At 46.3% G+C, this 15,774-nt stretch overlaps 1 protein-coding gene across 3 annotated transcripts in view; it reads left to right on the forward strand.

Annotated features, from left to right (window-relative positions):
* Positions 1-15,774, forward strand: part of VPS8 (VPS8 subunit of CORVET complex) — a 229,822-nt gene that overhangs the window by 56,135 nt on the left and 157,913 nt on the right. For all 3 annotated transcript variants that reach the window (XM_077825651.1, XM_077825653.1, XM_077825652.1), the window contains exons 13-14: positions 4,972-5,052; positions 12,996-13,166. In XM_077825651.1, coding sequence (XP_077681777.1) covers positions 4,972-5,052; positions 12,996-13,166 — 252 coding nt within the window. The remainder of the gene's footprint in view (positions 1-4,971; positions 5,053-12,995; positions 13,167-15,774) is intronic.

Below are 15,774 nucleotides of genomic sequence, written 5' to 3' on the forward strand. Positions count from 1 at the left end.
CACTTCAGACAGTTCTGTTGTTGGGTGGTCTGTGTCGCAAGGAATGAACACTTGCTGGAATGGGCAAATGTTCCCTGTTCATTCCTCCACTTCAGTGCAGCAGTGGTAAGTGTGTGCAAAACACATCAACAGGATCAAAGAGAACAAATTCTGCCTTTGATGGTGGCTGGCCTGGCTGTCAAGTTTTATTAAATGGATGTGCAAAAAGAGACTCTTGCACACAGGTGTGGTGTCATGAGGATTGTTTATTACCTTAACTAAAACTGAACTACGTAAATAGCAATCCATAAGTGGTGGGTTGAAGCACATGCCCATTTTACAAAATAAAGATAAATGCTTATAAAACATAATATAGTGTATCATACCCATGAGCTTAAATTCTTCATAAAAACCATCACCATTGGTAGAAAGTGTGAAGGGGACCCAGCCAGTCCCTCAGGTAGTATTCAATCACTGTTCCTATTATTGATATAGGGACTCATTCATTCATCTATTGGGGCCATGCAAACCGTAGTATGGGCACACAAAGCATCCCTGAATTCCATTGCATATGTGGAACTCGCTCCAGTTATGACTGTGTACTGGTTCTTTCTGGCTGTGTACTGGTTCAACAATACAGTAGTGCCATGAGTCCACTCCTGACAAAATGGCCCACCTTTTTCCTCAGAGCACAGCAGGCCATTTATAACAATGACGCCATTTATAACAATGTCATTTGGTAGGATTAGTGTCACCACTTGTCCATGAAGGTAATGTCTTTATCTGCAGGAAATGCTGGCATGATGCACTTAACCAGTACAATCCATGCTATTGTCTGTGAATCTGTCTGTGGTCAACCAGGGACTGCAGGATGATGGAGTAGTACCGTTTGCAGTTTATACATTCATGTGCTCCTTGAGGAAAACAAACTATGGACACATGAGTCCCATTAATGACCTGGGATCAGTTTGGAAAGCCCATTCTCTCAAAACAGGCAGTTATTTCAGAAAGATTGTGATGTGGTGGACATAAACAAACCTCTTCCCCCACAGTTGACTTGCCAGCACCAAACTGGTTAGCCATGGACCTGTAGGATTCGTGGTAATCATCTTCCTGACGACTGTTGCAACCCACTTCTGAACTGAAGTGTCTTATCTTCTGTGTTTGTCCTGAAGCTGGAAGGTCTAGCAAGCTGATCACAAACCTCCAGGAATGCCCACTTCTCCATGTGAAAGCTCTGGTTATCCCAGGTCCGCATGATGATGAGATCCCACCAGTCAGTACTTGTGACCCTGCTGTAGAAGCACCTGTCTACATATGAGCAATCTGGAGTTATAGCAAGAGTTATGAACGTCATGGGCATGTCCGTCTCCTCCTTTTGAGAGGTGCTTTCAATGGGTCAGAAAACACTGCTGAAATGTCCACCAGTGTCTCAGGAATGTTTTGCCTATTTCCTGAAATAGGAGTGAAAGCACAAGCTGGACAAGTTCTTCCAATGGCAGTTCATCCATGTTGCTGACTCCAGTTGCTGGGAGCATGAATATGGCTCAGCTGCATGTGTGGGCAAGCTGAGAATTTCCAGTCAAGTTGCTGCAGGATGGGCAGACAAGTTTTCATGGTGTACTGTGGGAACCCCAAAGCATAGAGCGACTATAACTGGGGAGCATAGTAGGAAGCCTGGGATATGCCTCCAGAATCAGAAGGTTTGACTCAGGTCTGTGTAATGCAGAATGGGTGTGTCAGCACAGTTGTGTGACTTGGGTCTAGAAATTGTAAACCTGGGTTCACTGTGCAGTGTAGGCACAAAAGTGTGGGCTTGGAAACACTGAGTCTGGAGATTTGTGTTCCACAGGCCTGGGTTTACAATGCAGTTTAGACATGCTCTTAGAGAGCAACTGAATTGTAGGGAGAGGATTTTTCCAGACTGCTGGATCTGAGGGATGTGTCTAGACTGTGAGTGGCTGAGAGTGGCTAACTACTTGGGAAAGGCCCATTGGCTTGTGTCAGGGCATGAAGTTTCTACAGTAGCAATATGATCAGAGAGCGAGTTGCTTGTAAACAACTTACGGTGTATTTTCAAGAGGAAGGATGGTCTTATGATTACGGGTAATATACTGGACTGTGACTTGGAAGATGAGATTCAGTGTCCGTCTCTGTGAAGATTTCCTGTAAGATCTAGAGCAAGTCACTGAGCTCTTTGGGCTTTAGTTTTCCATGGGTATATAACTAAGGTAATTCATTCTCTCTCTCTCTCTTTTGTTTTTATTTAGATTGTAACCTCTGAAGGCTAGGTTACATAGTAACCTATGTAGTTTCTTACTATGTGCTACTGCAACACCTAGAACATTGGGGTTCCTGTTTGAAGTCTGTACGTGCTATCATAATGCAAATACTGTTTCAAACAATATACTGTATAGTCAATTATTTTTGAGGCAAATAGTTGATACATTTACACCTTGTATAATGTTCAATTTGCAGTAGTGGCCATTTAAATTAGCTACAATGTAAAAAGTTCTTTAATTTTATGCCACTGTCCTTATACTTTATCTTGCTGAAAAATAGCTTCTGAGGGCAGAAATTTTTCACTGATATTTATTTAAGCCCTGAGGTGACTGCTTATTATTTAAAGACAGATTGTTAAATTCTTCACAGCTATATTTTGAACTCTCCACGTGCAAAGAAGCCTTATTTCAGTCTTTGTTGCTGCAAACCCTATGTTTTGTGCTTGGATAAATCAAAATCCGCTTAATATTGAAACTCTAGACGTCGACTTACGTTGATAATACTGGAGAGCTACTCAACCCCTCAGCAAGAGCCCTCCCACAAGGGGTTAGCCCCCTTCTTTTCATTGTGAAATATTATACTGTGAGAGGCATGGTGAGAAATGATGGGCTCGATGGGTAACTGGCTCTTCACATACATTGTTCTTACCCTCTCTCTAAGATGGTCTGTAGAGGTGTCCATCTTCTAAAAACCAGACTGTTTTTTAAATTAATACAACAAAAACTTCCTTGTGAAGGAGTTGGGGTTGTTACACAAACACACAACCACAACAACAAGGGAATAAAGATAAGCTAATTTACAGTACAGTACATTCCGTCTATTCCTTCACTTCTAGGCGCACACTTTATTGTATGCCAAAGGTTCTCAAACTGCAGAATGTATTCGGGGGTGGGGGGACGGGACGGGACGTAAGCTTTAGGGGGAAAAAAAATTCTGCTCACATTTTACCCACAGCAATGAATAACCAGCAAAGCTGATTCTCCCTGACATATCAGGTCCTCATATGGCACTGTGCATTTTGACAGATTTCTGTTAAGCTTGCATAGCATTATACAAAGTTGTTGCCGTCTGTATGTTAATCTGTTTGCTATGAAATGGTGTGCACTTTTAATTGTAAGCATGGATCACAATCAGTTTTGCTTTTGCTTTTATTACAATGGATTGTTGGCTCTTTTTGAATCAATGTTTTATTGTTTTTAATATTGAGTTGCATGTTTTGTTTTTATTGGCATATACACTTGTGTGGTGGGGTGGTATAAAATATTAGACACAAAAAAGGGGTGCATGGTCAAATAACTTCGAGAATCACAGCTGTATTCCACAAGCCATGCACTTCAGCCATAACTCTGTTCACCCACCTATTCCTTTTTGTACTACCCTCTCCCAGCACTAATATTGCAGATATGTAGTGTACTAGTTTGGAAACCTGGGATTCCTGTGAGGGCAGAGTTAAGGTTGTGGTGTGAATAAAATCTGACCAGAAAGTATAGGTCCTGTTGGAAAAGGCTTATGTTCTCACAATGCATGAACTTTCTCCATTGGCAGCTGTTGGCATTCAAACTTTCACTTATGACAGGTCTTGACAGGCTTAGATTTTTATCAGTAATTATTAGTAGATGTCTATTTCACTGTGCATACACAAACGCATGAAGAAATATTTCCTTTAATGATCATTGAAACTTACAGATATGCAAAGTAAGAAAAATGGTGCTTGCGAACTTATTAGAGTTTGATTTAAGGATATTTTCTTTGTATATTTGATGTGATGTTGTCAATGTGTTTGTTCTTTGTTTTGTTTGTTTGTGTGTTGTTGTTAAAACACATAATTTTGTGCAACTGTGGACATTTAAGTTGATTAAAAATAAAAAAGCTTAAATAAACATCAACCTTGTCTGGAAAAAAATAAAATAAAACCACCCAAAAAGCTCTGCCAATCCTAATTATTTGCAGTGTTGTAGCAGGACAGTGGGGTGGGAGGAGGTATTGTTTCATATTCTCTGTGTATATATAAAGTCTGCTGCAGTTTCCACGGTATGTATCTGATGAAGTGAGCTGTAGCTCACGAAAGCTCATGCTAAAATAAATTGGTTAGTCTCTAAGGTGCCACAAGTACTCCTTTTCTTGTTGTAGCTTAGTTGGTTCCAGGATATTAGAGACACAAGGTGGGTGAGGTAATATGTATTGTTGGACCAGTTTCTAGTTATGATAGATGATAGCTAAAAAGACCCTAAATCAAAACAAACCCATTGCACCCTGGATCTACCAAACATCAAAATCTACCAATATTTGTATAGATAAATTTTTTTTAAAATAGATCAGTCAGCCCACAAAGGAATGTTGGATTGCCATGGCCAAATTTTGGCCAGAGCCCAGATTTGGATATTTCCTATTAAAATATATGAAAAGTAATTAAACAAAATACATTAGAAATACAAAGGACATAAACTAACACTTTGTGATGTTAGACTCTGAAAAATCAGTGACTTCTAGTGAGAAAAGGAATTTATGCCCCATTTTAAGGCCATTTTAGGAAGCCGCCTCAGTGATGGTGCTGTTAACAGACACATCTAGAACACTGATACTGGAGAAAATCTGAAGACCCTGGAACTGGGCTTCCTTCCTCAGTGGAAGAAAATTTGTTCTCTCATGGCAGGTTTTGGGTTCAAGAAAGCACTAAGTTTGTGTGTTTGTCTTGTCTAATTCCATCAGGTGAAGAGAGATGACTCAGGTGCAATACATGTTACTAAGCAAAAGCAACTTCATCTGCACTATGACCTGATCAATTTTTCTGTAAGTATTGATCCAGTAACGTTTTTTCCTTTGTGTTCAGATGGAGATAATAGCCTGCTGTATTTTTAAATGCATGTCAACATCCCTCAGCTTCAGGGTGCTGTAATTTCACTCTACAAACTTATTCTAACAAACATAGCCCTCTCTTTGTGCATGCAAATTGGCTATTTGGATCTGGAATTTATGAACTGAAATTAATTTATTTGTTGTAGCTTTTTAATAGAATCCCATGTTTAAAAAATGGTTAAGTAGTGGCTATGGGGTGAAGAAACTAGGCTGTCCAAAGCTGTACAGTGTGCAAACTAAAGAATGCATGTCCCTGGTGAACAAAGTGTATGAATGAAGGCTTTTTAAGCATGGGGCCAAATTTTACTGGTCAGATTCTAAGTCCTTATTAAAAAAAAAAAAATACTAAGTAATGGCTCCAAAGGTGCCGGGAAGCTCTAACATTGGTTTCCGTTGTGCATATATTTTGTTAAACATCAAACAGGAAGACAAGATGTTAACACATAAATTTACATGCAAACCCTAAAAACGCATTTTAAAGAGCGCTAAGGATATAACGATGATCTAAAGAAATGCCACAGTGAACCAATTATGTTTGTTGGCACTTTTAAATCTCTAATCTAGCAAGTGAAATTTCTTGAAAAATAGATGCACTCTGAAAGCAAACAGAAAAGCCTTTTCCGTTTGGCAGTATGGCCTAATGTATAAATTTTAATAGGAAATGGGATGAAGGACTCTTGAATTCAATTCCTAGCTTTGGTGGGGTTTATTGTGTTCCTTTTACTAATGCTAATAAGACTTTTGGTCCCTTATCTTACTCAGGGGATTGAGAATAATTTTGTATTCTTCGAGTGCTTGCTTATATCAGTTCCAATTAGGTGTGTGCATGCCATGTGCACAGTGGACAGAAAGTTTTTCTCCTAGCAGCACCTGTTGAGTCGGCTGTGGAGCTCCCTAGAGCGGCACCGCCATGGTGCTCAATATATGACTCTGCCGACCTGACACCTCCTCAGTTCCTTCTTACCGCTAGTGATGGTCATTGGAACTGTGGTGACTTGCTTAGCAAGCTCTCCTTGTTTTTCCCTAGCTTTTCAGTTTAGTATAGTTTTAGAGTTCTCTAGCCTAGTTGAGTTTAGTTTAAGTAGTTACAACAGATAGCTGTTGGGAGTGGGCATTTCGCCTCCAACCTGACCGCGTTCTCCCCTTGGGGACTTGGGTATGCCTAAGTCCCAGGGGTTCAAACCCTGCAAGACCTGCAACGAGCCCATGCCAACGGGTGACCCCCATGACACTTGTTTAAAGTGTTTGCGGGAAGCGCACTATGCGGACAAGTGAAGGATTTTTAAAAGGTTTCACCCCAGAACACAAAAGGAGCAGGACTTTTGCCTCAAGCACTTCTTATGGAGGCAGTGCTCAGTCCACAAATTACATTGTGCCACAAGACCCTGCACATAGCTCATCGGTGCACAGTGCCCCTGTGGCAGTGGCAGAAGCAGCACTGCAGAAGGACTCTGGAAGAGACCCATGGCACCGCTGCTCCCCGGCGCTGAAACCAGTGGGAATGGCCCAGCACCAATCCCATTCCCCAGTGCAGGAGTGGCACCGGAAGCAGGGGAGAAGTGGATCTCTGACTCCGGGACCCATCCCTTTGGAGCCAGCAAATGGGGCATGTACCGGGGAGGAGCACCCATTGCCAAAAACTTTGGAGCGGGCACCGTTGATTTCGGCCCTGTAAGGAGGATGGTAGAGTCTGGTGCTGTTGGACTCCTCCATGAGCCGGGTGATTGAGGGGGTGGAATTGCTAGACACCTTTGAGGCTGCGAGGGACTTGATTGCCATGACGGCACCATGGTCTTGGTCCTTCGAGTCAAGCCTGCGGTGCCACAACGTGTGGCAACGTCTCGAGGCAAACCGGTGATGCTTAGTCCTTCAGCACTGTCGGCGGAGGCAAAATACCGCTCTGGGTCCCGGTGCCGATCCTGCTCCTGGCACTGGTCGTCTCGACACCAGTCCGTGTCCCTAGGCAGACCCCGGTCGCCGCACTGTTCCCCAGCCCAGCCACTCTCGGCACTGCCATCCTGGTCCCCGTCTTCAGACTTGGAGGCGAGGTCTAGATACTCTGAGCAGGACCGGCACAGGTCAGCGTGTGGAAGGCCTGGTGTGGGTGCAGGTCTATGGCCTGCGCAGTGGCAGGGACCAGCGCAATGGCCATTTTGGACCCCGTGGGCGTACCACCAGGCCCAGGGCACCCAATCCAAGGGTTCCAGTTTGGTGGTGTCTGAACCAAGGGTGCTGGAGGCTTTGGCCAGTCGCCCCACCCCGGGGTGCTGAGGAGGTACCGGCTGCACTACTGCCCCTGGAACTGATCCCCGTTCCTGAGCCAGATCCAGGGGTGGTTGGCCCTGAAATAGAGGCGGGGCCAGAGGCCCCTGGGGACCAAGAGGGTCAGGAGGACCGTGTTCCCCCATTAGCCTTGTCATCCTCCCCCGTACGAGGCAGTTGTGGGCACTCCCACCTTGGGGCTGTCACCCCATTGACAGCTGTGCCCACCAGGACCGCCTGCGCAGGGTGGAATGGATTGTGTTTGCAGGCCAAGGAGGTGGTAGAGTCAGAGGACCCTAAGGTTGACATCTTGGCCACGGAAGGCCCCATCAAGAGTGGCTCTACCCCTTATCAAAACTATCTAGGCCAACACAAAGACTATTTGGCAGAGCCCGGCTTCCATCCCTCCAACCGTGAAGGGTGTGGAGAGAAAGTATTTAGTCCCTTCTAAGGGGTATGAATACCTCTTCACACACCCACAGTCCTGCTCATTTGCAGTAAATGAGGAGGAGAGGCAGGTACATCAAGCCTCAGCGCCCAAGTCAAAGGGCGCCAAGCGCCTGGATTTGTTCGGGCGCAATGTGTACTCCATGGGGAGCTTGCAACTCAGGATTGCCAACCAGCAGGCAATCCTGAGTAGACGCAGCTTTAACTACTGGAACTTGATGCTGAAATTTAAGGAACTGGTGCCAGCAGAGTCGTGGGAGGAGTTTGAAGCTATCTTTGAAGAGGACAAGGCAGTGGCACGGATCTCCTTTACAGGCATCACTGGACGCTGCGGACTCGGCAGCGCGTACCTTGTCCTCTAGAATCTCCATGAGGTGTAGCTCATGGCTGCAGTCCTTGGGGCTTCCACCCAAGATTCAACAGATCCTGCTGGACCTGCCTTTTGATGGGGCAGACCTGTTTGCGGAGCAGATAGGCTACATAGCCTAAAAGACTCCCAGTCTACTCTGAAATCCTTGAGTGTGCACACCCCAGCAACCCAGCATAAACATTTTAAGTGACAGCAACAGCAGCAACACTCCTATCCTTCTAGGCCAAGGCAGGACTTCTATAGGAGAAGGGGCAGGAATGGCAGGCACAAGCCTTCCCACCCCATGCCTGGGCAGGGCCAGAGCCCAACCAAACCATCGTCGGGCTCCAAGCAGGCCTTTTGAAGGTATGCTCGAGGATGGCGCACCAGCCACGATTCCAGATCCTTTCCATTCTTTCTTGAATTGTCTGTCCCACTTCTACTGTGCTTGGTCCCAAATAACTTCGGACAACTGGTTCCTCCGTACGGTGGAAGTGGGATATTCTCTCCAGTTCTGCTCCTGCCCACCCTCCCTCCCACCCCCCCTTTCCTGTCCCTTTCATGAGCAACTCCTTATCTAGGAGGTGCGGGCACTCCTCGCCATAGAAGCAGAGGAGGAGGTTCCTTAGGAACTCAGGGGCAAGGGATTCTATTCCCAATACTTCCTAATTCACCAAGGTCAAGGCGGGGTCTCATACCCATTCTAGATCAGCGGGTTCATGGCGAAGTTGAAGTTCCGCATGGTCTCCCTGAGTACAATTTATCCCTTCTGTATCTGGGAGACTGGTGCCACCCTTGACATGACAGACGCGTACTTTCACATAGCTATTCGGCCTGCAGACAGATGATTCCTACAGTTTGTGGTCGACCACAAACATTATCAGTTCATGGTCCTCCCCTTCGGCCTGTCAAGAGACCCCCCAGGTGTTCACCAAGTGCATGTCGGTCATAGCAGCCTTCCTCCGAAGGACACAGTGCAGGTATACCCCTACCTTGAAAACTGGCCGCTCAGGGGGCTCACCAAGGAGCAGGTGGAGTCTCAATTCCAATTAGTCAGCTCCACTTTTGAGAGACTGGGTCTCCGCCTCAACGTGAGCAAGTCAACCTTGTCACCAATCCAAAGAATAGAGTTCACTGGGGCAGTGTTGGACTCGTTTTAGGCAAAAGCACTTTTGCCGGAGTCCCGATTCCAATCCATGACAGACATTATTTAAGGCCTCAGGCAGTACCTGACCACTACAGCAAGGGGATGTCTGACTCTCCTCGGCCACATGGCAGCCTGCACTTACGTGATCTGGCATGCCAGACTGAGGCTCAGGCCACTCCAGGCATGGCTTGCTTTGGTGCATCACCCGGGGCGTGACAGCCTGATCTCAGTGATCACGGTGCCAGAGCAAGTACTAGAAGTCCCTCCTATGGTGGCTCAACCTCAGAGAGTGGACGAAGGAGTCCCCTTCAACAGCTCCCAACTGACCTGGTAACGGCTGCGTCAGCTCTGGGATGGGGGGCACATTTGGGAGACCTCCAAACACAGGGCCTATGGTCGCAGCACAAGCTCGCTCTCTCCATATCAATATCAAGGAGCTGAGGGTGGTGCGACTAGCATGCCAAACCTTTCAGGCCTGACTACAAAGCCAGTGCATGACAGTTCTAATGGACAACACTACTGCCATATTTTACATCAACAAGCAGGATGGAGCCCATTCCTCTCCCCTATGTTGGGAAGCCCTCCGGCTATGGGAGTTTTGCATAACCCACTCCATTCACCTAGAAGCATCCTATCTACCCGGAGTTCAGAACGCACTGGTGGACCACCTCAGCAGATCCTTCCCCAATCATGAGTCGTCCATCCAGCTGGATGTCATAAACTCCATCTTCCAAAGGTAGGGGTTTCCCCAGGTCGATCTATTCGCTACCTGGAACAAAAGAAAGTTTTCTGCTCCTTCCAGAAACACAGCCCCAGGCTCAATCACGGATACATTGCTGCTATCCTGTGGAAGCCTCCTGCTCTATGCCTTTCCCCGATCCCTCTTGCACAAGGTCCTATTCAAGGTCCGCAGGGACGGTGCGGAGATAATTCTGGTGGCATCAGCGTGGCCTCGACAACACTGGTACACCACGCTCCTGGAGCTGTTGGTGGATGCCCTGATCATGTTGCCACTCCTCCCCAATCTGATCACCCAGGACCCCGGTCGTCTTAGTCACCCCAACCTCCAGTCCCTCCACCTCACGGCCTGGAAGCTTCATGGCTGAACCTCGGGGGCTTCTGTGCTCGGAACAGGTAAGGGAGGTCTTACTCAGCAGCAGGAAGAACCCCACTAGGGCCACATATCTGGCAAAGTGGAAAAGGTTTACTTGCTGGTGTGACCAGTGTCATACACCCCCACTTCAGTGTGTATACCTCTCATCCTAGAGTACTTTCTGAACCTGAAACAGCAAGGTCTGGCTACGTCATCCATAAAAGTACACCTCGCTGCTATCTTGGCTTTCCACCCGGGAGCGTCTGAATGTTCCGTCTCTCCCAGCCCCATGGTTGGCTGGTTCCTCAAAGGTCTAGAACAGGTACATCCCCAGATTAGACAGCCTGTTCCTGCGTGGGACCTTAAGTTGATCCTCTCCAAACTAATGGGGCCCCCATTTGAACCACTGGGGACTTGCTTCCTTCTCTATCTGTCATGGAAGGTAGCCTTCCTGGTCACCATTACATCAGCAAGGAGGGTGTCTGAGTTAAAGGCCCTTACCTCTGACCTACCTTATATGGTTTTCCACGAGGATAAGGTGCAACTCAGACCTCACCTGGCCTTTTTTCCTAAGGTCGTGTCACATTTCCATACTAGCCAAGACACATTCCTGCCTGTTTTTTTTATCCTAAGCTTCATGCCAGTAGCCACGAGCAGAGGATGTGCACTCTGGATGTTCAGCAAGCACTAGCCTTCTTCATGGAGTGCACTATGCCATTCAGGAAGTCAAATCAGTTCGTAGCTGTGGCATACCATATGAAAGGGCTCCTGGTCTCATCTCAAAGAATTTCTTCCTGGATCATGTCTTGAATCTGCACGTGCTATGAGCTGGCCAAGATACGAGCCCTGGCACTTACAACATACTCCCCAAGGGCACAGGCCTTTTCGGCAGCATTCCTGGCCCAGGTCCTGAAACAGGAAATCTACAGGGCAGCAACTTGGTCTTCAGTGCATACATTCACCTATCATTATGCCAGCAATGATGCAGCTTTTGGCAGAGTGGTACTCCAATCAGCAATTCCATAATTCCAACCCCACCGCCTAGGTAAGGATTAGGAGTCATCTAATTGGATTCGATATGAGCAATCGCTTGAAAAAGCAGTTACTCACTTTCTCGTAATTGTTCTTTGAGATGTGGTGTTCATATCCATTCCAAATCCACCCACCTTTCCCTCTGTCAGAGTAAACGGCAAGAAGGATCTGAGGAGGCGCTGGGTCGGCAGGGTCATATATTGAGCACCAGAGAGACATCACTCCAGGGGGCTCCACAGCTGAACCGATAGATGCCTCTAGGGCAGGGGTGGGCAAACTTTTTGACCCTAGAGCCACAGCGGGTACAGAAATTGTATGGCGGGCCAGGTAGGGAAGGCTGGGGGAGGCTATGCCTCCCAAAACAGCGAGGTGTGACCTGGCCCCCGCCCCCACCCAACCCCCCCTGCTCCCTACCCCTGACTGCCCCCCTGGGACTCCTGCAACCTATCCAAACACCCCTGCTCTGTCCCCTGACTGCCCCCGTGGGGCCCCCCATCCCCTATCCAACCCTCCCTGCTCTCCCCACCCCACATTACCTGTGGGGTGGGGGAAAAGGGTGCTCAGTCCTTTCCCTGTGCATTTCCCCTCCTCGTTTGGCTGCTCTCCCTGGCAGTCGGGCAGGGCTCACTCCCTGTCTGGGCTTGGCTGCTGGGGACGGGGGTCAAGCATGCTGGAGGTGGAGGGGGGCCCTGGCTTGCTCTACCCCTGTCCCTGGCAGCAGGACTCAGGCCCCCTTGACCGTCCCCATCCCCCTCCGCAACTCCCCCTGCTCCTCGCCTCCCCACCCCGACCTCCCTCTGTTGCGCCCCCTGGAGCAGCAGGTCTGGCAGTGCTATAGCTGTGCCACCCGGCCGGAGCTGCAGCCACACTGCCCAGGTGCTGGGGGAACTGTGACCGCAAGAGAGGCGGGGAGGGAAGAGAGCAGAAGGGGAGGGGACAGGGGCTAGCTTCCGCCCCACTCACCACGCTGCAGGGGAATTGGGCTGGCTTCTCTGCAAGCCTGTCCTGATCCTGCTCCCTGGCAGAAGCTTGTGGGCCAGAGGGAAGGGTCCTGCGGGCCGTAGTTTGCCCCCTTCTGCTCTAGGGGAAAAACTTTATTGACTTTGCACGCGACACACGCATACCTAATTGGAACGGATACGAGCAGCACATCTTGAAGAACAACAGTAACAAGAATGTGAGTAAGGATTTCAGGGAGGAAGGCAATATAGATGTGCCAGGTATATATTATGCTTTAAGAGCAAAAATTGTTCCTTTGACTAAAGACCTACAGTACAAGAAATTAAACTCCGTGAGGAAGTTTCTCATAACTGGGTGCTCCAGAGAAAGTTTTCTGGTTGTCACCTTCCTTGTAGTTACACTTTTGTCCTGTAAAGTAGTTAGATTCTAAACTTCAGCCTTACCCCAAACACCCAGAATAATAACTTCTGTATGCTGCCGGCTACCAATAGCTTACGATATTAGTGCTCTAGGGTGTTTTTGTAGTATATTGTCCTGATAGTTATGCATGAAATGTTGCTGAAGTTTGACATATGCCTTCTTTCCAGTGGATAAACTCACGCACAGTAGTGCTTCTGGACAGTGTGGAGAAGCTGCATATGATAGATCGCCAGACGCAGGAGGAGCTGGAGACTATAGAGATTTCGGAGGTGCAGCTAGTATATAACAGTAGTCACTTCAAATCACTGGCCACAGGAGGCAATGTCAGCCAAGCATTGGTAAAGACCTATGAACTTTGTAGCCTGCTAGTGTTTTACTTGTTGATTGATAACACTCTTTGAAATTTGCTTTTTTTAAACAGGGAAGTTTAGGATTGCCTAAAACCTTTTTAAAGAGCCTTTTTAAAAAGCTTGGTTTCAGAGTAGCAGCAGTGTTAGTCTGTATCCGCAAAAAGAAAAGGAGGACTTGTGGCACCTTAGAGACTAACAAATTTATTTGAGCATAAGCTTTCGTGAGCTACAGCTCTGATGAAGTGAGTTGTAGCTCACAAAAGCTTATGCTCAAATAAATTTGTTAGTCTAAGGTGCCACAAGTACTCCTTTTTTAAAAAGCTTGTTTATTGTTGATTTAGTGAGAATTCTTGAAGTGTTGCCTCCTCACATTCACGCTTATAGGATGCACCATCGTCCCACTGAGCCTCAGAACCCTCTTCAAAGAAAAATATAATGGTGACTGTAGCAGCTGGTTCTTCAAGATTGGGCAGGTAGAGTGACTATTGCAAAGGCCACATTTTTCCCCTTTTTCTCAGCGTTCCTCTCCTAAAATTCTGAGTGGAAGAAACTGAAGTTATTGGGGCCCCCTGGCCTCTTATAATGGCAGGTCCCAATACAGAGTGCTGCAAGAGGGTTCTTGTATGGTCTCATTGGATGGTGTTTTTCAGAAAGCTGCTGAAGCTCAGTGGTGCTGGGGTGGGTCGCATCCCAGAAGTGGGAATACAGACTCAAAAATGTAGCGTTGGAAGAGACCTTGAGAAGGCATTAAATTCAGCCCTCTGTGTTGAGGAAGGACCAGTTAAACCTAGACCATCCTTGACAAGTGTGTGTTTGTCTGACCTGTTTTGAAAACCTTCAATGATGGAGATTCTGCAATCTCCCTTGGAAGCCTGTTCCAGAGCTTAACTAACCTTATAGTTAAATTTTTTTCTCCGAATATCTAACCTAAATCTCTTTCTGCTTATTAAGCCCATTACTTCTTGTCCTACATTCAGTGTACATTGATCAGTCTTCTTTGTAATGGCCCATATTTGAAGACTATTATCAGGTCCTCCCTCAGTCGTCTTTTCTGAAGACTAAACATGCCCAGTTTTTTAACCTTTCCACATAGATCATATTTTCTAAACCTTTCATCATTTTTGTTGCTCTCCTTTGGACTCTCTCCAGTTTATTCAAATCTTTCCTGAAGTGTGGCAGCCAGAATTGGACACAGTGCTCCAATTGAGACCTCACCAATGCCAAGTAGAGCAGAACAATCATCTCCCATGTCTTATATACAACAGTCCTGTTAATACACCCCTGAATATTAGCCTTTTTTGCAGCTGCATCACATTGTTGACTCGTACTCAATTTGTGATCCACTAAAAACCCCAGATCCTTTTCAGCAGTGTGATCACCTAACCAGTTATTTCCCATTTTGTAGTTGGGCATTTGATTTTTTTTCCTTCCTAAGTGAAGTATTTTGTACTTCATCGAATTTGATCTTGTTGAATTCAGACCAATTCTCCAGTTTGTCGAGGTCATTTTGAATTCTGGTTCTGTCCTACAAATTGCTTGCAACCTCTCCCAGCTTGGTTTTATCTGCAAACTTCTATAAGCATATTTTCCATTCCATTATCCAAGTCATTAATGAAAATACTGAATAGGACTGAGCCCTGCAGGACCTCACTAGATAAGGCTCCCCAGTTTGAAAGCAAACGATTGATAACTACTTTTGGACTACTGTCTTTCAACCATTTGTGCACTCACCTTATAGTAATTTCATCTAGACCAGTGCTTCTCAAGCTATCTGATGTGGGGGACCGGCAATTTTTTTTCCAATGTGTGCGCAGACCGGCAGCCGATGGCTCGCAGACTGGCACCGGTCCACAGACCACCACTTTGAGTAGCACTGATCTAGACCACATTTCACTAGCTTGCTTATGAGACTGTCATGATGGATTGATGTGAAATATCTTGATCTCTCACACTACTGCTTCTTCCCTCTCCACTAGGCCAGTGGGAGAAGGAAGGAAATTAGGTTGGTTTGTCATGATTTGTTCTTGACAAATCTATGCTGGCTATTCTTTATCTCTAGGTGCTTACAAATTGATTGATTGTTTTAATAATTTGTTCAAATATCTTTCTAGTTATCAAAGTTAGGCTGGCTAGTCCTTAATTCCCCAGGTCCTCTTTGTTCTCCTTTTTAAAGAAAGGTACTATGTTTGCCCTTCTCTAGTCTTCTGGGACCTCGCCCGTCCTTCATGAGTTCTCAAAGATAATTGCTAACAGTTCCAAGGTTGCTTCAGATAGTTACTTAAGTACCCTAGGATGAATATCATCAAGCTCTGCTGACTTGAATACATCTAACTAAACTAAATATTCTTTAACCTGTTTTCCCGATTTTGCCTTGCATTCCTTCCCCCTTGTTGTTAATGTTGTTTGTGTTGAGACTCTAATCACCATTAACGTTTGTAGAGGCAACACTCAACCAGTTTTGCTATGGTAAATTACCAGGTTTTTTTTCCAGCTGCTGTTATGCAGAGACTGCAGTCATATCATCTTTGGTTATAATCTCACCAGGTCTCATATGCTAAGCAGGGTTGTGCCAGATTTGGATATGTCTAGACAAACC

This window comes from Eretmochelys imbricata, chromosome 9, assembly GCF_965152235.1.
Source record: "Eretmochelys imbricata isolate rEreImb1 chromosome 9, rEreImb1.hap1, whole genome shotgun sequence".
NCBI classification, from domain to species: Eukaryota; Metazoa; Chordata; order Testudines; family Cheloniidae; genus Eretmochelys; species Eretmochelys imbricata.